Source organism: Mizuhopecten yessoensis, unplaced genomic scaffold (genome assembly GCF_002113885.1).
Source record: "Mizuhopecten yessoensis strain PY_sf001 unplaced genomic scaffold, ASM211388v2 scaffold7597, whole genome shotgun sequence".
Lineage (NCBI taxonomy): Eukaryota > Metazoa > Mollusca > Bivalvia > Pectinida > Pectinidae > Mizuhopecten > Mizuhopecten yessoensis.
Window position 1 is genome coordinate 545,751 of NW_018407127.1, and position 25,936 is coordinate 571,686.

The window sequence follows — 25,936 nt, forward strand, 5'->3', positions numbered from 1 at the left end:
GGTACATGGTGCGTTCGTATATTACATAGCTGGTACATGGTGCGTTCGTATATTACATAGCTGGTACATGGTGCGTTCGTATATTACATAGCTGGTACATGGTGCGTTCGTATATTACATAGCTGGTACATGGTGCGTTCGTATATTACATAGCTGGTACATGGTGCGTTCGTATATTACATAGCTGGTACATGGTGCGTTCGTATATTACATAGCTGGTACATGGTGCGTTCGTATATTACATAGCTGGTACATGGTGCGTTCGTATATTACATAGCTGGTACATGGTGCGTTCGTATATTACATAGCTGGTACATGGTGCGTTCGTATATTACATAGCTGGTACATGGTGCGTTCGTATATTACATAGCTGGTACATGGTGCGTTCGTATATTACATAGCTGGTACATGTGTGTTCGTACTTTATTTAGCTGGTACATGGTGCGTTCGTACATTACCTAGCTGGTACATGGGGCGTTCGTACATTACCTGGCTTGAACATGGTGCATTCGTATATTACATAGCTGGTACATGTGTGTTCGTACTTTACTTAGCTGGTACATGGTGCGTTCGTATATTACCTAGCCGGTACATGGTGCGTTCGTATATTACATAGCTGCTACATGTGTGTTCGTACTTTATTTAGCTGGTACATGGTGCGTTCGTACATTACCTAGCCGGTACATGGTGCGTTCGTACATAACCTAGCCGGTACATGGTGCGTTCGTACATTACCTAGCTGGTACATGGTGCGTTCGTACATGACATAGCCGATACATGTGCTTTCGTACTTTACTTAACTGGTACATGGTGCTTTCGTACTTTACCTAGCTGGTACATGGTGCGTTCGTACATTACTTAACTGGTACATGGCGCTTTGGTTCTTTACTTTACTGGTACATGGCGCGTTCGTACATTACTTTACTGGTACATGGTGCTTTCGTACTTTACCCAGCTGGTACATGGTGTGTTCGTACTTTACCTAGCTTGTACATGGTGCGTTCGTACGTTGCCCGTTTCACATTATCTGTTACAGAGTGCGTTTGTAAATTAAATCGTACACGGTGCCTTTGTACATTACATATATAGTTGGTACAAGGTGCGTTTGACAATACCTGGTACAGAGTGCGTTCGTACATGTCAATTATTTGGTACATGGTGCGATCGTTACCTAGCTGGTACATGATGCGTTCGTACGTTGCCAGATCCACATGATCTGGTGCGTGTGTCCGTTAAATCGTACACGATGCCCTCGTACATTACATAGCTGGTTTAAACAGCTCATGAACATACAAGAATTAATGATCCGTCAAAAACGTAAGTTGTTCAGTAGGTCAACAATGTTATTATTATAGTTTATCAAACTTTCTCTTGTGATTTTCAACATGACATATATAAGCGACAGGTACGATAAAGTGATAAGACCCTGATCCTGAGATAGGACTGCTTTGTATCCCTACACCCGTCTAGTGCTGTACAGATAGATATCTACCTGTGTAGTAGAACACCCTATATCGATATACACAAATGTAGCGTGCCAGATGGCTTGTGGATGTCTCTTTGTGCATAAACTTCATACTGTTTTACTTTGAATAAGTCAGATTTATATCTTATACACATACGCAGATCGATCACTAGGAGTGTGACAGAAGTATTCAATAATCGCACAGGGTTGCAAGCTTATGACTAAAAAGAGATTAAGGTAAATCCATTTGGTCCGTTATTACGAGTAATATTTTTCATTACGTTCATGGTAACTTTCAAAATAGCTTAGTCTTTCAGTATATTGATCGTGCTAACTTAGCTATTGTTCTGTAGATTACTGGTATGAAACCCGGCATTAAAGGTCGGCCATAGTAAGAAAACAGAAGTTATTTGTGTAGTATCGTTGGGTTATATAGGGTTTAAGTGTTATGCCATTTGTTAGTGTAGGAAACGTCTGCTTTGAAAGACAGCACAGTTGACAGTAGCGTTAATACTAACGAGTGGGAAAATCTACAGTTTAAATATCCAGAGGAAATACTCACTCCTACACGGTAATGTAATGTTGGTTATGACTGCAGAGGGATTTAAACCAGGCCGGTGAAGACACCTGGGATTATACATAGTGCTACCATCTAGTAATATTGAGCCTTATTACTCGCTGTGAAGTATGTGTTTTATTTGAATACAAAGCTGAACTGCTGTGATTCCATTACATCTGTGACCATTTGATGACTTCCGTGTTTTATTTGACGTCTCCCTGGTATGTTTCTGAAGAGGAGTCTGGGTAATGGGGATTAGTATGAGGACTTTTGTACATATTTACTATGGCAACACATCAGACCGTACCTTCTCCAGATTCTCCGCATATGACGTCACCAGTTGCTTTCGTGCAGCCGCGACACAAGGATAAGGGATCATACGTACAAAGATTGAAGGTGTTGCGTGAACGAAATCGAAACTTACCTAAACTTGACTTCAATGTCAATAAATCTGCTACCAAGGTATGTAAATAACCAAACCTATTCTTGTAAGACCTCCTGAGGGAGATAGATATGAATAATTGCTGGATACCCACTCTAGGTTTTGTTTTTTAGACCGGTTGTTATGATAGTATACCCATGGCAGTTATACGTACAAGTGGTCTAAAAGGGATGGCTTTATTTCCAGTTAAACTGAATATGGATTTGTAATAATATGTAATGGTTTGTTTATACTTACTTATCACATATAATCTGTAGATGCATTATTTCAGTGTCAAATGATCCTATTTAAAGATCTATGACCTGAACAACAGTTGATTTGTTGACAGATATGGACAGAATGACGAGTATGTGCTGGGTTTCTGTGTCATAATCACCGTCGTTATCTAACCACCAAATAACAGAGGTTTGCCCAGGTGGTGCTCGCAACTTTACCCTACAGTAGGATCTCGTTTGACATGATCTCGCCACCGTTTGTGTTAGGGGTTTGATGTTGCTCTCATTTCTCTTGGATTTCTCTGTGGTTTCGGCTGAGTTATTTTTGTGTCGAATGAAGTGATTTTGCTTTTTAAATAAAGTTTTAAAAGCTTGGAAATTATTTAAAAAAAACGACTGCAAAGATATTATCCTTATGTTATCTTATGGAAATAAATAATATAAAGCTAGTATACATCAGTGTCAAGTGTTTGTATGCCCATGTCATAACATTGCAGTAATAAACAAAATATGGGGAAACTTTCGCCAAGTGTTCTTTTCGCCATTCGGCAGGTATTTTCCTTTAAAGTCATACAGATTTCGTGTCGAGGTCAATTACGACAGAACGTTCTGTTGAAACCTTATTTGATCATGTGCCGAGCAACAAATAGGACTCGATTTGAATAACGAACATACCCGGATATTAACTTCACAACCCTAATAAAAAGGAGGATAAAATGTATATGATGAAACCTTTTTTTTGGGAAACCAATTTCAACGCCAGAGTAACATAGAAAAAACAACAATTACAACCCAGTCAATACACAAAGGACACTATTAGAAACAATGTCTGAATTTGATGATATATGTTTTCGCTGAACGTGGAGACAATTTGACGCAAGTAAATATTGAACAAGGACTTCAAGAAAAACAGCTTTAATTGCGAGTTAAAGATATATTTATATCAGTAAAACTTGTTATCTGTTCAATAATATCTTCTATATAGACATTTTATCAGCAATCTATTCAATAAAATAGGTTTCTTTCCACATCAGATCAAACGATTGTGGGAAAGACCAATAGATCTCACAGAATGACACATTATGATAATCAAGTAGATATTGATTTGTTACGTGGATAGGCGTTAACAAAGTAATATTAAAACTTTTCCTCTGGTGATTCCATAATAGTTTATATATACAGGTACGTTTATCTAATTATCGATTTAAAGTAACACCCAATCTAAGTTTCAGGTGACCAGCAGTACGTGTTCGGGTATGGTTCCAAAAATAATCATAAATGGCGTATATAATCGGATAAGGCCACCAGAGCACTGAGTAGGTAGTTATATGAGATTATAATGTAGTCTTATTCTGAATAAAAAAGTACCAAACAAAAGGGACTTTGACAAGTACTTAAAAACCAAGCATAACATGGATGGTTCGCATGCTAACTTCAGTACTTTAAAGCTCTAAGTAGGTCATCCTTCCAACTATGTATTTAGGAATCTGCCATGAATTTCTTTCTCTGTACCGTACAGGAAATAACTTATTAAACATTCCTACTACACATAGCTCTGTAAGTCGTTACCGTGCCCGAGATAACCACCATCCAACACCTCTGCCCAGAGTTGACCCGGAGCTGTCACAGATGGTGCTGGAATCAGCTTGCGTCCTTGTTCTTTGTTTTGTTGTCTCCTCAAATCCTCTTCCTTTTGTATGTCAGTATGGGTTTATATAATATACTTGTGATAAGCTATTTTCTATTTTGCATTTAAAGAGTTTTCATATAAGCAATATTTAAACAATACCTTTGCGAAGTGTGGTATATGACGGTGGTTTTCAATAGTCAGTCGACATTGCGTTGATATACTCTTAAGACAGCATTGTGACCTTATTGTATTTATTGGCCGTGGGGACTACTGTGTGACCCTGTATGTCCTTATTGTATTGATTGGCCGTGGATACTACTGTGTGGCGCTGTATGTCCTTATTGTATTGATTGTCTGTGGAGACTACTGTGTGGCCCTGTATGTCCTTATTGTATTGATTGGCCGTGGAGACTACTGTGTGTCCCTGTATGTCCTTATTGTATTGATTGGCCGTGGATACTACTGTGTGGCGCTGTATGTCCTTATTGTATTGATTGTCTGTGGAGACTACTGTGTGGCCCTGTATGTCCTTATTGTATTGATTGGCCGTGGGGCTACTGTGTGACCCTGTATGTCCTTATTGTATTGATTGGCCGTGGAGACTACTGTGTGACCCTGTATGTCCATATTGTATTGATTGGCCTTGGAGACTACTGTGTGGCCCTGTATGACCTTATTGTATTGATTGGCCGTGGGGACTACTATGTGACCCTGTATGTCCTTATTGTATTGATTGGCGGTGGAGGCTACTGTTGCCCTGTATGTCCTTAATGTATTGATTGGCCGTGGAGACTACTGTGTGGCCCTGTATGTCCTTATTGTATCGATTGGCCGTGGAGACTACTGTGTGGCCCTGTATGTCCGTATTGTATTGATTGACCGTGGAGACTACAGTGTGGCGCTGTATGTCCTTATTGTATTGATTGGCCTTGGAGACTACAGTGTGGCCCTGTATGTCCGTATTGTATTGATTGACCGTGGAGACTACAGTGTGGCGCTGTATGTCCTTATTGTATTGATTGGCCTTGGAGACTACAGTGTGGCCCTGTATGTCCTTATTGTATTGATTGGCCGTGGAGACTACTGTGTGGCCCTGTATGTCCGTTTGTATTGCCGTGTAGACTACTGTGTGGCCCTGTATGCCTTAATGTATTGATTGGCCGTGGACACTACTGTGTGGCCCTGTATGTCCTTATTGTATTGATTGGCCGTGAAGACTACTGTGTGGCCCTGTATGTCCTTATCGTATTGATTGTCCGTGGAGACTACTGTGTGGCCCTGTATGACCTTATTGTATTGATTGGCCGTGGAGACTACTGTGTGGCCCTGTATGTCCTTATTGTATTGATTGTCCGTGGGGACTACTGTGTGGCCCTGTATGTCCTTATTGTATTGATTGTCCGTGGAGATTAATGTGCGGCCCTGTATGTCCTTATTGTATTGATTGGCCGTGGGGACTACTGTGTGACCCTGTATGTCCTTATTGTATTGATTGGCCGTGGAGACTACTGCGTGGCCCTGTGTGTCCTTAATGTATTGATTGGCCGTGGAGACTACTGTGTGGCCCTGTATGTCCTTATTGTATTGATTGGCCGTGGAGACTACTGTGTGTCCCTGTATGTCCTTATTGTATTGATTAGCCGTGTAGACTACTGTGTGGCCCTGTATGTTCTTATTGTATTGATTGGCGGTGGAGACTACTGTGTGGCCCTGTATGTCCTTATTGTATTGATTGGCCGTGGAGACTACTGTGTGGCCCTGTATGTCCGTATTGAATTGATTGGCCGTGTAGACTACAGTGTGGCGCTGTATGTCCTTATTGTATTGATTGGCCTTGGAGACTACTGTCTGGCCCTGTATGTCCTTATTGTATTGATTGGCCGTGGAGACTACTGTGTGGCCCTGTATGTCCGTTTGTATTGCCGTGGAGACGACTGTGTGGCCCTGTATGTCCTTAATGTATTGATTGGCCGTGGAGACTACTGTGTGGCCTTGTGTGTCCTTATTGTATTGATTGGCTGTGGAGACATGTCCTTATTGTATTGATTGGCCTTGGAGACTACTGTCTGGCCCTGTATGTCCTTATTGTATTGATTGGCCTTGGAGACTACAGTGTGGCCCTGTATGTCCTTATTGTATTGATTGGCCGGGGAGACTACTGTGTGGCCCTGTATGTCCTTATTGTATTGATTGGCCGGGGAGACTACTGTGTGGCCCTGTATGTCCTTATTGTATCGATTGGCCGTGGAGACTACTGTGTGACCCTGTATGTCCTTATCGTATTGATTGGCCGTGGAGACTACTGTGTGGTCCTGTGTGTCCTTATTGTATTGATTGGCCGTGGAGACTACTCTGTGGCCCTGTATCTCCGTTTGTATTGCCGTGGAGACGACTGTGTGGCCCTGTATGTCCTTATTGTATTGATTTGCCGTGGAGACTACTGTGTGGCCCTGTATGTCCGTATTGAATTGATTGGCCGTGTAGACTACAATGTGGCGCTGTATGTCCTTATTGTATTGATTGGCCTTGGGGACTACTGTCTGGCCCTGTATGTCCTTATTGTATTGATTGGCCGGGGAGACTACTGTGTGGCCCTGTATGTCCGTTTGTATTGCCGTGGAGACGACTGTGTGGCCCTGTATGTCCTTATTGTATTGATTTGCCGTGGAGACTACTGTGTGGCCCTGTATGTCCGTTTGTATTGCCGTGGAGACGACTGTGTGGCCCTGTATGTCCTTAATGTATTGATTGGCCGCGGAGACTACTGTGTGGCCCTGTATGTCCTTATTGTATCGATTGGCCGTGGAGACTACTGTGTGACCCTGTATGTCCTTATCGTATTGATTGGCCGTGGAGACTACTGTGTGGTCCTGTGTGTCCTTATTGTATTGATTGGCCGTGGAGACTACTCTGTGGCCCTGTATCTCCGTTTGTATTGCCGTGGAGACGACTGTGTGGCCCTGTATGTCCTTAATGTATTGCTTGGCCGTGGAGACTACTGTGTGGCCCTGTATGTCCGTATTGAATTGATTGGCCGTGTAGACTACAGTGTGGCCCTGTATGTCCTTATTGTATTGATTGGCCGGGGAGACTACTGTGTGGCCCTGTATGTCCGTTTGTATTGCCGTGGAGACGACTGTGTGGCCCTGTATGTCCTTATTGTATTGATTGGCCTTGGAGACTACTGTGTGGCCCTGTATGTCCTTATTGTATTGATTGGCCGCGTAGACTACTGTGTGGCCCTGTATGTCCGTATTGTATTGCCGTGGAGACTACTGTGTGGCCCTGTATGTCCGTATTGAATTGATTGGCCGTGTAGACTACAGTGTGGCGCTGTATGTCCTTATTCCGTGGAGACTACTGTGTGGTCCTGTATGTCCTTATTGTATTGAGTGGCCGTGGAGACTACTGTGTGGTCCTGTATGTCCTTATTGTATTTATTGGCCGTGGGGACTACTGTGTGGTCCTGTATGTCCTTATTGTATTGATTGGCCGTGGAGACTACTGTGTGGCCCTGTGTGTCCTTATTGTATTGATTGGCTGTGGAGACTACTGTCTGGCCCTGTATGTCCTTCTTTTGGTAGACTGTTGAGTCAACATTTTGACCAAAATAATGAGACCATAGTGAGCTGAGGGACCATTAAAACTACCTTGTGACGCTGAATTACATTTTTGAATGTTGATGAGCCTTTAAGTCTACAGTGTTGCTCCGATCACCGTATTGTGTTGATGGGCCGTTCAGATTACCTTATGGCACTGTGTGACCGTATTGTGTTGATGAGCCGATCAGATTACCTTCTGGCCCTGTATGACCGTATTGTGTTGATGAGCCGATAAGATAACCTTATGGCGCTGTATGACCGTATTGTGTTGATGAGCCGATCAGATTACCTTATGGCCCTGTATGACCGTATTGTGTTGATGAGTCGATCAGATTACCTAATGGCCCTGTATGACCGTATTGTGTTGATGTGCCGGTCAGATAACCTTATTGCCCTGTATGACCGCATAGTTTTGATGGACCGATCTGATTACCTTCAGGCCCTGTATAACCGTACGCGTATTGTGTTGATGAGCCGATCAGATTACCTTATGGCCCTGTATGACCGTATTGTGTTGATGTGCCGGTCAGATAACCTTATTGCCCTGTATGACCGCATAGTTTCGATGGACCGATCTGATTACCTTCAGGCCCTGTATTACCGTACGCGTATTGTGTTGATGAGCCGATCAGATTACCTTATGGCGCTGTATGACCGTATTGTGTTGATGGGCCGATCAGATTACCTAATGGCCCTGTATGACCGTATTGTGTTGATAGGCCGATCAGATCACCTTATAGCCCTGTATGACCGTATTGTGTTGATGAGCCGATCATATTACCTTATGGCGCTGTATGACCGTATTTTGTTGAAGGGCCGATCAGATTACCTTATGGTCCTGTATGACCGTATTGTGTTAATGAACCGATCAGATTACCTTATGACCCTGTATGACCGTATTGTGTTGATGGGCCGTTCAGATTACCTTATGGCCCTGTATGACCGTATTGTGTTGATGGGCCGTTCAGATTACCTTATGGCCCTGTATGACCGTATTGTGTTGATGAGCCGATCAGATTACCTTATGGCCCTGTATGACCGTATTGTGTTGATGGGCCGTTCAGATTACATTATTGCCCTGTATGACCGTATTGTGTTGAAGGGCCGATCTGATTACCAAATGGCCCTGTATGACCGTATTGTGTTGATGAGCCGATCAGAGTACCTATAATGGCCATGTATAACGGTAAAGTGTTGATGGGTCGTTCAGATAACCTTATTGCCCTGTATGACCGTATAGTTTTGATGGGCCGTAATGATAAACGTTAGACACTATATACTAATTGTATAAACATTGTTTATTTTACAAAAATTATGAAGCAAGTTATTTCAACTGATATTAGTCTTTCTTGTTGGCCCGGATGTTAGTGCGCGGAGGGTATTGATGTAGGAGGAAGCCGGAGTACCCGGAGAAAATCAAAGTAGTCGGGCACGTGACCTCATTCCTCTTCTTGTCCGATTGGTAATTAAAACACAGGCAGCCTTGGTATGACCAAATTGTACTGATGGGCCGTTAATATTACCATGTGACTGTATGACCATATTATGTTGATTTGACATGAGGATAACGTAATAGCTGGTCACCCTTTGTTACGTAGCTAATAGCGGGTCACCCTTTGTTACAAAGCTAATAGCGGTCACTCTTTGTTACGTAGCTAATAGGGGGTTACCCTTTGCTACGTACCTAATATCAGGACATCCTTTTTTACACAGCTAATAGCGGGTCACTCTTTGTTACATATCTAATAGCGGATCACTCTTTGTTACATAGCTAATATCGATCCACTCTTTGTTACAAAGCTAATAGCGGGTCACTCTTTGTTACATATCTAATAGCGGATCACTCTTTGTTACATAGCTAATAACACTCCGCTCTTTGTTACATAGCTAATAGCGGGTCACTCTTTGTTACATAGCTAATAGCGGATCACTCTTTGTTACATAGCTAATAGCAGATCACTCTTTGTGACATAGCTAGTAGCGGGTCACTCTTTGTTACATAGCTAATAGAGGTCACTCTTTCACATAGCTAATAGCGGATCACTCTTTGTTCCTTAGCAAATAGCGATCCACTCTTTGTTACATAGCTAATACCGATCCACTCTTTGTTACGTAGATAATAGCGGATCACTCTTTGTAACTTAGTTAATAGCGGTCACTCTTTGCTACATAGTTTATAGTGGGCCACTCTTTGTTACAGAGCTTATAGCGGATCACTCTTTGTTATATAGCTAATAGCAGATCACTCTTTGTTACATAGCTTATAGTGGATCACTCTTTGTAACTTAGTTAATAGAGGTCACTCTTTGCTACATAGTTTATAGTGGGCCACTCTTAGTTACAGAGCTTATAGCGGATCACTCTTTGTTATATAGCTAATAGCAGATCACTCTTTGTTACATAGCTAATAGCGGGTCACTCTTTGTAACTTAGTTAATAGAGGTCACTCTTTGCTACATAGTTTATAGTGGGCCACTCTTAGTTACAGAGCTTATAGCGGATCACTCTTTGTTACATAGCTAATAGCGTATCACTCTTTGTTGCATAGCTAATAGCGGGTCATTCTTTGTAACTTAGTTTATAGAGGTCACTCTTTGCTACATAGTTTATAGCGGGCCACTCTTTGTTACAGAGCTTATAGCGGATCATTCTTTGTTATATAGCTAATAGCAGATCACTCTTTGTTACATAGCTAATAGCGGGTCACTCTTTGTAACTTAGTTAATAGAGGCCACTCTTTGCTACATAGTTTATAGCGGGCCACTCTTTGTTACGGAGCTTATAGCGGATCACTCTTTGTTACATAGCTAATAGCGTATCACTCTTTGTTGCATAGCTAATAGCGGGTCACTCTTTGTTGCATAGCTAATAGCGGGTCACTCTTTGTAACTTAGTTAATAGAGGCCACTCTTTGCTACATAGTTTATAGCGGGCCACCCTTTGTTACAGAGCTTATAGCGGATCCCTCTTTGTTACATAGCTTATAGTGGATCACTCTTTGTAACTTAGTTAATAGAGGTCACTCTTTGCTACATAGTTTATAGCGGGACACCCTTTGTTACAGAGCTTATAGCGGATCACTCTTTGTTATATAGCTTATAGCGGATCACTCTTTGTTACATAGCTAATAGCGGGTCACTCTTTGTTACTTAGTTAATAGAGGTCACTCTTTGCTACATAGTTTATAGCGGGCCACCCTTTGTTACAGAGCTTATAGCGGATCACTCTTTGTTACATAGCTTATAGTGGATCACTCTTTGTTACATAGCTAATAGCGGGTCACTCTTTGTTGCATAGCTAATAGCGGGTCACTCTTTGTTACATAGCTTATAGTGGATCACTCTTTGTAACTTAGTTAATAGAGGTCAGTCTTTGCTACATAGTTTATAGCGGGCCACTCTTTGTTACAGAGCTTATAGCGGATCACTCTTTGTTACAGAGCTTATAGTGGATCACTCTTTGTTACGTAGCTAATGGCAGATCACTCTTTGTTACATAGCTAATAGCGGGTCACTCTTTGTTACATAGCTAATAGCGGGTCACTATTTGTAACATAGCTAATGGCGGGTCACTCTTTGTTACGTAGCTAATAGCGGATCACTCTTTGCTACATAGCTAATAGCGGATCACTCTTGGCTACATATAGCTCATAGCGGATCACTCTTTGCTACATAGCTAATGGCGGGTCACTCTTTGTTACCTGCTTATAGTGGGCTACGTATGCTACGTGTAGCTTTTAGAAGATATATTTTGTTACAAAGCTATGAGTTATATATCTGACAGCTTAAAAAGATAAAGAAATCAATCCTACAGTATCTATAGCAGACTAATTTATAGATGTGACCTTGTATTACCGACTTCTGTTTCTATGACAGATTAAATTATACATTTGACCTTGTATTACCAACTTCTGTTTTTATGGCAGACTAAATTAGAGATTTGACCTTGTATTACCAACTTCTTTTTCTATGGTAGACTAAATTATAGATTTGACCTTGTATTACCGACTTCTTTTTCTATGGTAGACTAAATTATAGATTTGACCTTGTATTACCGACTTCTGTTTCTATGGCAGACTAAATTATAGATTTGACCTTGTATTACCGACTTCTGTTTCTATGACAGACTAAATTATAGATTTGACCTTGTATTACCGACTTCTGTTTCTATGGCAGACTAAATTATAGATTTGACCTTGTATTACCGACTTCTGTTTCTATGACAGACTAAATTATAGATTTGACCTTGTATTACCGACTTCTGTTTCTATGACAGACTAAATTATAGATTTGACCTTGTATTACCGATTTCTGTTTCAATGGCAGACTAAATTATAAATTTGACCTTGTATTACCGACTTCTGTTTCTATAACAGACTAAATTATAATGTTGACCTTGTATTACCAACTTCTGTTTCTATGACAGACTAAATTATAATGTTGATCTTGTATTACCGACTTCTGTTTCTATGGCAGACTAAACTATAGATTTGACCTTGTATTACCGACTTCTGTTTCTATGGCAGACTGATTAAAAATTGTGACCTTGTATTACCGGCTTTTGTTTCTATGACAGACTAAATTATAGATTTGACCTTGTATAACAGATTTCTGTTTCTAAGGCAGACTAAATTATAGATTTGACCTTAATTAACAGATTTCTGTTTCAAAGGCAAACTTATTTTTAGTTTTGACCTTGTATTACCGACTTCTGTTTCTATGACAGACTAAATTATATTTTTGGCCTTGTATTACCAACTTCTGTTTCTATGGCAGACTAAATTATAGATTTGACCTTGTATTACCGACTACTGTTTCTATGGCAGACTTAATTATACAGTTGACCTTGTATTACCGACTTCAGTTTTTATGCATAACTGATTACTTTTGTAATGGTACGTGAAGTAAAACATGCCCTCATTTAGAAATTAGCTGAAGTTGAATATAAAAGTAAAACAAACTTTAAAATCAGTTTATATTTCCCTAAACCCACTTTAAGTACTTGACATAAATAACCTGCTAGGGGTTATGCAAATATCTTATTAGCTACCACGAGTTACCGGCTTTTCTCTTCATGTTGTTAGATATCGCGCAGTTGTCAGTACGGTAAGTTGGTGGTTTGTTATAAGAAATTATAGTATCCCCAAGACAAGGTTATCTGGATGGGTGCTTGGCATTCATGTCCTTTCAAAAAGAGTTTTTTCACTACAAAATACAGAAATATGTGTTATGAAAAAGAATAACAAATACAATGTAATTAAATATCATTTTTGGTTTGTTTTTGTAATATCATTGTTTAATGGTATCTACACTGAAATATGTACTTCCCCATGTCGTAAACAGCCTCACTCGAGAGAAATTTGGATGCTAGATAAAATAAAGATGCAATTGAACTCTTGTTATTAACCAATACTAACAATGGTTATCACTAACACAAATACAATACTAACAACGGTTAGCACTAACACAAATATAATACTAACAACGGTTAGCACTAACACAAATATAATACTTACAACGGTTATCACTAACACAAATACCAAGTATTATGTTTTCGGTACATGTAGCAACTACATTAAAACACTATACGCCCGTTGTTTCTCATGCCTCTGCTAGGGATTGGTATAGTAGGAAACAGCTAGTATTTTAAAGGTCCCATGCCAATCGGACATACTTTAAATACTTCTGATGCATTATTGAACCTAAACGTATGACAATATGTCAATGTAAAGAGAGGAAATAACAGTTGTACTGTTTTACTCATTCAAGTAAGAACTATTTCTGGGTGTGGAGAAAGGAGAAAATATATTGTAGTTGACCAACTTAAGCTGAAGAATTTATACTTTCCATATATCATTTATAACGTTTAAAAATTGATTTTTTTAGAAATTGTCTTCCTTTGTATATATAACAAACCACGATAATATAAATAGAAATTGCCCCCCTTTGCCAATAATCGATTCATCTTACACCATAAAAATCTAAGGTATTTCTATTTTTTATTTAATGGCATATTTCGCTATTAAACAAAATGTAAATATTGACCAAATCTCACCAGAATCCTTTCAAATTTGACAAAATATTGTGCGGAAACTGTTGACCAATCAGATAACAGTATGCTTATGATTTATGTGCAGAATTTGCTCATTTTTTAACTTAGCCTTCTTCATTGTATAGTATAAATAATGACCAAATTTCATCAGAATCAGGTCAAAATTCCTGACGCGTTTTAGAAAAACAAATTTGTGGGTTTGTTTTTGTGCCATCTACTTGGGGGAAGATATATCTGCTGCATCGATTACAGTATTTGGGATCCTTACTTTTCTGTTTGCTTCTAACTACTTTGATTTTTAGCGCCTTGCTTGGCAATACCTCACTTTTTGAACGTTCCCTCAGGGAAGGAAGGCAATGAGTTCTGTCCCCAGGCCGGGACATACCAGAATTGTAGTTATTATTCTCTGCTTACCGTTCATATTTAGGTTTATCACAACAACTGGTTCACCCGGTGTCATTATTATGTGACCAGGCCGGATGCTGTGCTTGGTGCATTTGGCATAATATTCCAGTGAGTAGCACTATAAAGTCGGCATTAAATCCACGCTATCTAAAGGAGGCTATGACATTAACATACCCTGCCTCAAACAAACATACACACAAGCACGGATGCATTACACACACGGAGCACGTCATTAAATTACCTTAGTTCTTAATAGGACGTTAAACAAAATAAAACCAAAACCTATCACACTAATGCTGATCAATCAGATAATATAATAGGAGACATAGAAATAACCAAAACAACTGTTCTCCTCAAACCACAGATACCTTCAATACATTTCAAATGTTTCAAACAAAAAGGTTTACATTTTCTGCATTTGAATGTTCTGCCGCTAACACCCGAACTCCAAAAGCTAGCCAAAAACAAAAAAGCCGCTATAATGTCAATAAACTTGGCTTGACGATTCAACTACCAATACCTAAGTAGATTTAAATTGTAATCGTTAACAGGAGAGATAGGAACCGACCAAGGGTTGAGTCTGCAACTATATAGCTTTAATTAGAAATTATAGCAAATGCATTGTCGGCATGTTTCGTGTCATCTTTTTTCACGTGACGGAATGTCTTCGATGTGGTTCCTATCAGAAACATTTCCCTACCGTGGTAATACTTTTAAGAATGTTTCTACTCATCGAAAAAGACAGCGAGCAGAAACTTACTAACAACCGTATTCCTTTTAGAGAACACCACACTTTCGGAAAGCATCCTAAATCGTTTTGAACTATTCCTTTCATCACCCGATTAATTTGATGAAGTTAAATAACAGCGCTTTCTCTCTTTTTTTTTTTTTTTTTTTTTTTTTTTTTTTTTTTACCGAAAAAAAACGATCCCTATCAAAATTGTTCCTAATTGTCATTTTGGCCGAGATAATTAATTTCAATTCGTAAAGTGACTTTACTTTCATTTACGTCACCCATAGCTGACTTTTTTTCAAATAATGAATTTTTGAATGAATAATTTGTGTGTTTTAGATTAAATAGAAATTTGCCCTTCGCAATGTGTTATTTAAACGTTCTAATCCGAGCTCTCTTAAGGAAGACCTACCATTCACCCCATCAGACGAAAATACATTGGGTCATTCGAATATCTGCTACCTAGACTTTTGAATGAATAATGTGTGTGTTTTAGATTAAATAGAAATTTGCCCTTCGCAATGTGTTATTTAAACGTTCTAATCCGAGCTCTCTTAAGGAAGACCTACCATTCACCCCATCAGACGAAAATACATTGGGTCATTCGAATATCTGCTACCTAGACTTTTGAATGAATAATGTGTGTGTTTTAGATTTAATAGAAATTTGCCCTTCGCAATGTGTTATTTAAACTTTCTAATCCGAGCTCTATTAGGGAAGACCTACCGTTCACCCCATCAGACGAAAATACATTGGGTCATTCGAATATCTGCTACCTAGACCAGAAGAGTACGATGTGTAAATCGTGCGACAATGCTGTATTTTAAAATGATTTATCCTTGGACACATTATATCTCCAGCTTCACGAATAACAGATACTACCGGTTCCCTTATTGATCACATTTTTTCTGCACCAAAGAAAACCGATTGTCAATCAGGAGTCTCACCTGGTGGTCAAAGCTACCCTCTCTCAACTTTTTTTACTGGAAAATCTCTTTGCACCGCTATTAATTCACCACATTTTCATGAAGATAAAAACATATATTGCAGAGAATGTCTTCTTTCTAGACTAATTTATGGACCTTGGGAGAGATGCTTTAATGTCAATGGATGATGTTAAGTTTTTCAGGATATCTTCAGAGATTCTTCTCTTAGACTTCAGAGACAGTGTGGCAACAGTAAAATAAATTCGACTTATAGAAAGAACAGAGCCATGGATGACCACGGACATTTTTGAAAATATAAAATAACGGAACAACAGTTTCTTGATTTCGGCAAACTCGTTAGGCACATCTGCTGTCGCATTGGGAAGCTATCTATAAACTCGTTAGGCACAGCTGCTGACGGCTACTTTAGTATAAGTCAACATTCTCTTTCACTTAGAGACTTTCTATTGAGACAAAAAAACACGAAGCCTACTTTATCAAGGACGTACAGTTATCAAACAGTCGTTCAACAAGTTGCGAGCATGAAACTACGCAATGATGGACAAGGGGGGAAAACTCTTACACACACACTTTATACGAGGCGTAGTTATTTGAACCAAATATAGTTCTGAACTTTCACTGATTAAAAACGTCACCGTTAAAGATCTTTACATATTTTCTATGATTTTTTTTGTCTAATACAGATATATTTTCCCATATGATAGCATTGATCATATCATAAAATAATGAACACATTATCTAAAGATATTTCGCGGAAGGAGATAATTTTTTTATTTTTTTTTGTGAAGAAATCATTCGGTCCAAAAAGCGTAGTAATCTAAGATTGATATTGTTCATGATGCTCACTGAAAAAACTCGCTTTTTCGTAATTTTTTTTAACAATTTTTCTTTGATTTATTGATCGTTTTCATATGTATTTCATCATTTTATAGCATTAATCATACCATGAAATAATCACACAGCATTTAAAGATCTTCCGCGGAAGAAGAAAGTCTGTTGTTTGGTTTTGATTGCCAAGGCTTTGCGAGGACCGCTATGATTGCTGTACACAGCATCAAAAAATAGGAGTTTTTTAAAACAAAAATTAAATATTCGTTAGACTGAGCCCGACAAAGTTTGCAAAATAAAATGACCTTGACCTACTCCTTAGGTCACAACATTGAAACATTTATATTCCCTCCCTATAACCACATAGAATTCCTAGGCATGAAGAGACAAATTCACTGGTTCTACCATGATTGCGCCAGGGATCTCCACTCTTGGATACTTCCTTTTTGGGTCCTTACATAGAGCCAGTTCAGATCACCACCCTCTCACCTAATATACAATTAGTGGTCATAAAGAGATGACTACGTCATAGCTTCTAGGACTAGACCTAAGATCCTGCCTCACCCTTTGGTATTTGAAGCAGTTGAGATCCCTATCCTATAACTGTTTAATTATTTTGTCAACAGAGGCCGCAGAAGAATGCTGTTGTCGGCATAGCACGGTCTCTGACAATGGAAAGTATGAAACTACCATCAATATCAACGTCTAGTGTCATCACCACGGCAACCAATGGGACGACAGGGGGCGCTAGCATCAAAACTACTGGAAGTGGCTCAAAGAAAGTCAACATACAAGTAAGACGGTGATGTTTCCCCCCAAATATTTATTATTATTGGTAAAAATTCATACATAGAGTATTACGAAGTCATATCTAAAAGTAATAGGAGTAAGTTCCTTTTTGTCATTTTGTACATCCTTGTCATTTGCTCTGTATGTTTCAACAAATACCGAGTTTCAGACTTAAGTGATTCTTTACAATCTTATTATTAGATGGCGTGAAAATTTCTTTAATTTCTTCAAATAAAAAAACCCCGTTTGTTTTGCTGTTCTGGCTATAGGTGCTGATTCACTTTGCCAGATGGCGGTGCGGTCAACTGGTACAGATAACATTTTACTTTATGTAGTTGGTAGTAGTAGATTAAAATTATTTTTGGTGTCAGATAATTTGCTCTCAGTAGTTTTAACCTTCATTAATATCTTTGTTTGATTGCTTACTCTATGAAGCTGGTAGTGGTAGACAGCCATTAACTTTCCTGAAAGATAATCTACTAGTTGTAGATTAGTAATTCTAAACCTATTTATTTTCCTAGTTAGTCCCATACTCTTAATAAATGGCAGTGCTAGGTCTCGAAGGGATTCGACAGAACTTGATTCCTGAAACATATGGACCTTTCCTTTCCATTGGGAAAGTTCCCTAGTTTGGGCTGGACTACACTTTTTCTAAACAAAATGTAAAAAAAAAACTTCAACCGTATTCTGTAGTATTTTCTGTAGATGCTAGTTCCATATCTTCATTGTCCTGTATGATGTAGTATTTACTTTAGACGATAGGTCTATATATTCGTTGTCCTGTATATTGTAGTATTTACTTTAGACAATAGGTCCATATATTCATTGTCCTGTATGATGTAGTTTTTACTTTAGACGATAGGTCCATATATTCGTTGTCCTGTATGATGTAGTATTTACTTTAGACGATAGGTTCATATATTCAATGTCCTGTATGATGTAGTATTTACTTTAGGCAATAGGTCCATATATTCATTGTCCTGTATGATGTAGTATTTACTTTAGACGATAGGTTCATATATTCAATGTCCTGTATGATGTAGTATTTACTTTAGGCAATAGGTCTATATATTCATTGTCCTGTATGATGTAGTATTTACTTTAGACGATATGTCCATACATTCGTTGTCCTGTATGATGTAGTATTTACTTTAGACGATAGGTCCATATATTCGTTGTCCTGTATAATGTAGTATTAACTGTAGACGATAGGTCTATATATTCGTTGTCCTGTATGATATAGTATTTACTTTAGACGATATGTCCATATATTCGTTGTCCTGTATGATGTAGTATTTACTTTAGACAATAGGTCCATATATTCGTTGTCCTGTATAATGTAGTATTTACTGTAGACGATAGGTCTATATATTCGTTGTCCTGTATGATGTAGTATTTACTGTAGACGATATGCCCATATATTCGTTGTCCTGTATGATGTAGTATTTACTTTAGACGATAGGTTCATATATTCGTTGTCCTGTATAATGTAGTATTTACTTTAGACAATAGGTCCATGTATTCGTTGTCCTGCATGATGTAGTATTTCATTAGAGGATAGGTCCATATATTCGTTGTCCTGTATGATGTAGTATTTACTTTAGACGATAGGTCCATATCTTGATTGTAGTGTATGATGTAGTATTTACTTTAGACGATAGGTAATATATTCGTTGTCCTTAAATTGTAGTGTTTACTTTAGACAATAGGTCCATATATATTTGTTGTCCTGTATATTGTAGTATTTACTTTAGACGATAGGTCCATATATTCATTGTCCTGTATGATGTAGTATTTACTTTAGACTTTAGGTCAATATATTCGTTGTCCTGTATATTGTAGTATTTACTTTAGGCAATTGGTCAATCTATTAGTTATCCTGTATGATGTAGTATTTACTTTAGACGATAGGTCCATATATTCATTGTCCTGTATGATGTAGAATTTACTTTAGACGATAGGTCCATATATTCATTGTCCTGTATGATGTGATATTTACTTTAGGCAAGAGGTCCACATATTCATTGTCCTGTATATTGTAGTATTTTCTTTAGACGATAGGTCAATATATTCGTTGTCCTGTATATTGTAGTATTTACTTTAGACGATAGGCCCATATATTCATTGTCCTGTATGAAGTAGTATTTACTTTAGACGATAGGCCCATATATTCATTGTCCTGTATGAAGTAGTATTTACTTTAGACGATAGGCCCATATATTCATTGTCCTGTATGATGTGATATTTACTTTAGGCAAGAGGTCCACATATTCATTGTCCTGTATGATGTAGAATTTACTTTAGACGATAGGTCCACATATTCATTGTCCTGTATGATGTAATATTTACTTTAGGCAATAGGTCCACATATTCATTGTCCTGTATGATGTAGTATTTACTTTAGACGATAGGTCCATATATTCGTTGTCCTGTATAATGTAGTATTTACTGTAGACGATAGGTCTATATATTCGTTTTACTGTATGATGTAGGTTTTAGTTTAGACGATAGGTCTATAGATTCGTTTTAATGTATGATGTAGGTTTTAGTTTAGACGATAGGTCTATGAATTCGTTTTAATGTATGATGTAGGTTTTAGTTTAGACGATAGGTCTATATATTCGTTTTAATGTATGATGTAGGTTTTAGTTTAGACGATAGGTCTTTATTTTCATTGCCCTGATGACGAGTTTTCTGAAGCTTTAAGTGCTGTTTCTGTATCGGTCTTCGTGTTTGGTGACATATCTAGACCTATATTACATACGTTGTGGTTAAGTAATAAGTCAATAAAACAACAATACCACTTGTCAATTTTATATCAGCAACAAAAAACTGATTGTTATTTAACACATTTGATCCGTTATTTCTCATATTGAACAATTCATACCACATTTGATCCTTAATGTCGCTAATGCAATATTATCCCATAAGTCGTAAGCGTTTTCTCTCTTTATGTTTTTGTAAGCTTATAAAAAAGATGTTTTTATTAAACTATTTCAAAGGAGACAAACTCTCGTATTATGCATGTGTTTAAAATATTCAGATGTAAATGTTTACAATATCTTTAACATAGTAAAACAATAAAGTCAGTACTTATCAATGTTCTCTCACTATTTATATGCAGTGATAAAAATCGTGATAAATAATGATTTTATTTTTCTGTTTTACGTAGGATAATGGTTTATGTTCGTAAATGCGGTATAAAGAACATTTCATAATAAAATTTGTATCATAAGCATAAGTCATATACTTTATTATGATTGGCTCATTTCTAATTGCAGGACTCGGATAAAGGGTATCGAGAATCACAATTGAACGCCGCGTTATCGAAGTCTCTTCCGAACATAGCGACGTCGGTACCACAGGACACTAAAGCGAGTGTAGCGGCGGCAACCAAACACAGATTCGAAAAATTCGCTCATACGAAAAAACTGAGCCGACGGACTGACGAAATAGAGAAAGAGGATGACGGCCAACACCTCGAACAGTCGGGTATATATCAGTTTAACCTTAGCAATTTACAGGAGGAAGATGAGGGTACACCTCATTCAAAACCTGGGGCAGATAGGAAACTTTTATCACGTGAAAACGTAGTAAACAGTGCAAGGACAAGACAAAAGTTAGAAAAGGATCAAATAGGGCGTAGAAGTACACGGAAAAAGTGGAGAGACAGTTGTAAATGCATGAGGTGTGAAATCATGAAAAGACAATTCGTTGAAGGAGACGAACATTACACAAAGTGGGGTATTTATCCTTGTCAGAATTTTAAACGAAGCAAGTACTATGATCAGTATTTTTATGATAGTGACTGATATTTGACTTAACTCTAACCTCATTCTTTTCTTACCTTATATACGTATGGATGCCAGGCCATTCCGTACTGTCCACCTAACCCTAACCCTTACTTTATATACATATGGATAGGGTTAGGGTTAACCCTTACTTTATATACGTATGGTTAGGGTTAGGGTTAACCCTTACTTTATATACGTATGGATGCCAGGCCGTTCCGTATTGTCCACCTAACCCTAACCCTTACTTTATATACGTATGGATGCCAGGCCGTTCCGTACTGTCCACTATGTGGTGCATGATATACTCCGACTACCAACCTAAGCTTTTTGAGGGAAATTTAATACATATTCTGATGATAAAATTGGATAGTCCAATCCAAAACGACGCATTTATCTTGATTATGAAAAGGTGAAATACAACCTTTCTTCTGACTAGCCACTTACATATGTGGACTATGGAAACAATTGGCAGTGGAAAACCTCACTTTTCAGTGCTTGGTTGATAATAATGCTTTCATCATAGGATTCTCGCTTGATGCTTTTTTTAATATTCAAAGTAATATCATTGGGTTTCCCCTAATACAATAACTGTATATTTAGTAGAAGTACGTTATACTTCACATGTAGAAGAACTTTATACTATAAATTGTCGCAATGTGCAGAAGTACGTTATACTTTACATTGTCGCAATGTGTAGAAGTACGTAATACTAAACATTGTCGCAATGTGTAGAAGAACGTAATACTTTACATTGTCGCAATGTGTAGAAGTACGTTATACTTTACATTGTCGCAATGTGTAGAAGTACGTAATACTAAACATTGTCGCAATGTGTAGAAGAACGTAATTCTTTACATTGTCGCAATGTGTAGAAGTATGTTATCCTTTACATTGTGGCAATGTGTAGAAGTACGTTATACATTACATTGTCGCAATGTGTAGAAGTACGTCATACTTTACATTGTCGCAATGTGTAGAGGTACGTTATACTTTACATTGTGGCAATGCGTAGAAGTACGTTATACTTTACATTGGCGCAATGTGGAGAAGTACGTAATACTAAACATTGTCGCAATGTGTAGAAGAACGTAATACTTTACAATGTCGCAATGTGTAGAAGTACGTTAGACTTTACATTGTCGCAATGTGTAGAATTACGTAATACTAAACATTGTCGCAATGTGTAGAAGAACGTAATTCTTTACATTGTCGCAATGTGTAGAAGGACGTTATACTTTACATTGTGGCACGCTATACTTTACATAGTCGCAATGTGTAGAAGTACATTATACTTTACATTGTGGCAATGTGTAGAAGTACGTTATACTTTACATTGTGGCAATGCGTAGAAGTACGTTATACTTTACATTGTCGCAATGTGTAGAAGTACGTTATACTTTACATTGTGGCAATGTGTAGAAGTACGTTATACATTACATTGTCGCAATGTGTAGAAGTACGTCATACTTTACATTGTCGCAATGTGTAGAAGTACGTTATACTTTACATTGTGGCAATGTGTAGAAGTACGTTATACATTACATTGTCGCAATGTGTAGTAGTACGTCATACTTTACATTGTCGCAATGTGTATAAGTACGTTATACTTTACATTGTCGCAATGTGTAGAAGTATGTTATCCTTTACATTGTGGCAATGTGTAGAAGAACGTTATACTTTACATTGTCGCAATGTGTAGAAGTACTTTATACTTTACATTGTGGCAATGTGTAGAAGTACGTTATACTTTACATTGTCGCAATGTATAGAAGTACGTTATATTTTAAATTTCGCAATGTGTAGAAGTACTTTTTACTTTACGTTGTCGCAATGTGTAGAAGTACGTTATACTTTACGTTGTCGCAATGTGTAGAAGTAAGTCATACTTTACATTGTCGCAATGTGTAGAAGTACGTTATACTTTACATTGTGGCACGTCATACTTTACATAGTCGCAATGTGTATAAGTATGTTATACTTTACATCGTCGAAATGTATAGAAGTACGTTATATTTTAAATTTCGCAATGTGTATAAGTGCGTTATACTTTACATTGTCGCAATGTGTAGAAGTACGTTATACTTTACATTGTGGCACGTTATACTTTACATAGTCGCAATATGTAGAAGAACGTTATACTTAACATTGTCGCAATGTGTAGAAGAACGTTTTACTTTACATTGTGGCAATGTGTAGAAGTACGTTATACTTTACATTGTCGCATTATTTCACGAAAAGCTCCTCTCGATGGATTGTTAGCTTACATGGGGTCTATGACGTGTGCTAGAACGGATCGATTGGATCTATTTCCAATCAATCGACGAGTACATTCGGTACATACAATTATCAACAGTTATTCAACCGAATTGCACGAGTAGCTGGACGGGTGACAGTTGTTCAGAAATGTCATGTTGACTACAGTTCTTGACCATGCCTTTATCAAAACCGTTCTAGCGTAGTTCAGGCATTTATCTTTTCACGTAGTAATTGATAGATATACCGACAATATCTTATATATCTTCTATAGGGTGTACACGAACACATGTGAAAGTTATCCAGCTGAAAAACATATTAACAGATCCATTTTTATAGTAAGCTTAATCATGTTTAAGTTTTGAGACTACCATGTAAGTATAAAACAATAAATCATTATAAAATCATCACGTTTATAAAGGTCCGTTCGAGTTAGGGCTACATTTCTTATTTAATAAAAAAACCTCATCAAATGTTTTTTTCCGTGGTACTTTGTGCAGTTTATTTTTGCGGTACTGTTTTTTAACAGTTTTCGAGGTCATCAAAATCAGCAAATTCAACACGTCTAATAAAATTTTTAATTAAAGTTAAAACCATAAGCGTAGAAAATTAAAAACGCTGGGCTTATTTGGATTTTTTTTTTATAAGAACGCACAAATATTAGGGCACGAAATCAATACCGTATCGAGTATATTGTATATTTCAGCTGGAAAAGATGTGTGATTGTTAACTTGCCTGTGTGTACATAACCCAAGTCATTATCACCATAACTATTTCACCAATTCATTCAATGACATCATCAAAGCAACTCCCTCACATCCTCCAATTATTTATCTAACACCTTAGGCCAAAAGTACATTTAGCAATGTTGAGGTTGTTGTTGTCCGAATTATATTGTCGGTAGAATATACATTTCCATATCTTACATTAAATAGACCATGGACATAATCTTTCAAATTTCTCCCAAAATCTGGTCATAGACTAATTGATATACAACAACAAATACATCCACCCCATAACATAGATAACTGCCATCATCAGTGACGCGATCAGTTGTTGTATTTAAAATATACAAAGTAGCACTGGTACTGAATCGTAATACCGTTGAAAATGATAACGTCAACCAAAATTCCTCATGAAGTGGAACAAATCATTACTTATCAATGTTACAAAAAAATGATGTTCTTAAGACAAATAAAATCCCACCAAAACAACATGTTTTTGAATTTGGAAACGATAAGAAAAAGTATGAGTAATGACCAGAATTTTTATGATTGACGTTTAAAATGTTTCCAATATAACCATTTCGCCTTGAAATATCTCAGAATCAAAATGATATTTTTTTTGGCTAATTACAGAAAAGTATTTTCTGAGCAAGGAGAGGGCCTTAAAATACAAACGCTTTCACTAACCTTACAAAATGATGTGAAAAACCCTGACCACATTGGTGTGTACTTACGTTGCCCCTGTTTGCTTCTTTCAGGTGTCTGAACACCACTTGCTCCTCCTAACTGCACAGATACACCACCCCTGTCACAGAACCACACCTAATAGTCCTATCAACATGAAGTGGGCAAGAATCCTGATTTTTTTCTAAGATGCAATCCAGCCTCATCAGCAGTATGACGTCAGCAGCAGCAACGCCCACAAAGACAAAAGTAATTGAAAAGCTCTTTTGGAGTATCTATCATGTGGAATTTGTGTACAGTAGCTTCACTTGTAATGCAAACGAGTGTTCAAAATGTTCTTTGTAGACGTAAAAGATTTATTGAAAATGTAACATGATTGTATTATATAGTTCGATGTTATTAAGACTGTATATCTCTAGATGCAAAGTTTATTGCTAGGTTTGAAAACATAAGCGGCAACGAACTCCATTTGCTTTATTCTTTTTCGATATCTTTTCTCGAGCAAATCTATCATGTACAATGTAACTTATTTATATGGATATAATAAATACTGCCTTATTCTTCAAATTTTTCTTTTTCTTTTATCTTGCTCTTTTTCTAATTCAACTTCATGCATTTATATCATAATTTTCCTCATGTAAATATGTCCGTTGTTCAATAAAGCAACAGCGAAATGTGTATTGTTCCACTGATTACGAAAACATACAAATAAATGTAAGCTACAATGCAATATTTGCAAAAACATACAAATAAATGGCAACAAGACAATATTTTCATTTTTCAAAAATGAAATATTATAGTCAAAATATCAATT

General features: G+C 37.6%; 1 protein-coding gene across 4 annotated transcripts in view; it reads left to right on the forward strand.

The window, feature by feature from the left end:
• The window catches only part of LOC110453985, a 43,145-nt gene extending 17,467 nt beyond the window's left edge, over positions 1-25,678 (forward strand). Inside the window, exons 1-6 of one of the 4 annotated variants that reach the window (XM_021503252.1) lie at positions 1,552-1,702; positions 2,064-2,486; positions 17,504-17,671; positions 17,936-17,974; positions 20,948-21,158; positions 25,197-25,678. In XM_021503252.1, coding sequence (XP_021358927.1) covers positions 2,310-2,486; positions 17,504-17,671; positions 17,936-17,974; positions 20,948-21,158; positions 25,197-25,204 — 603 coding nt within the window. In that variant the 5' untranslated portion in view covers positions 1,552-1,702; positions 2,064-2,309 and the 3' untranslated portion in view covers positions 25,205-25,678. The other 3 variants (XM_021503251.1, XM_021503254.1, XM_021503253.1) reach the window with 3 other exon arrangements.
• The last annotated feature ends 258 nt before the right edge of the window (positions 25,679-25,936 follow it).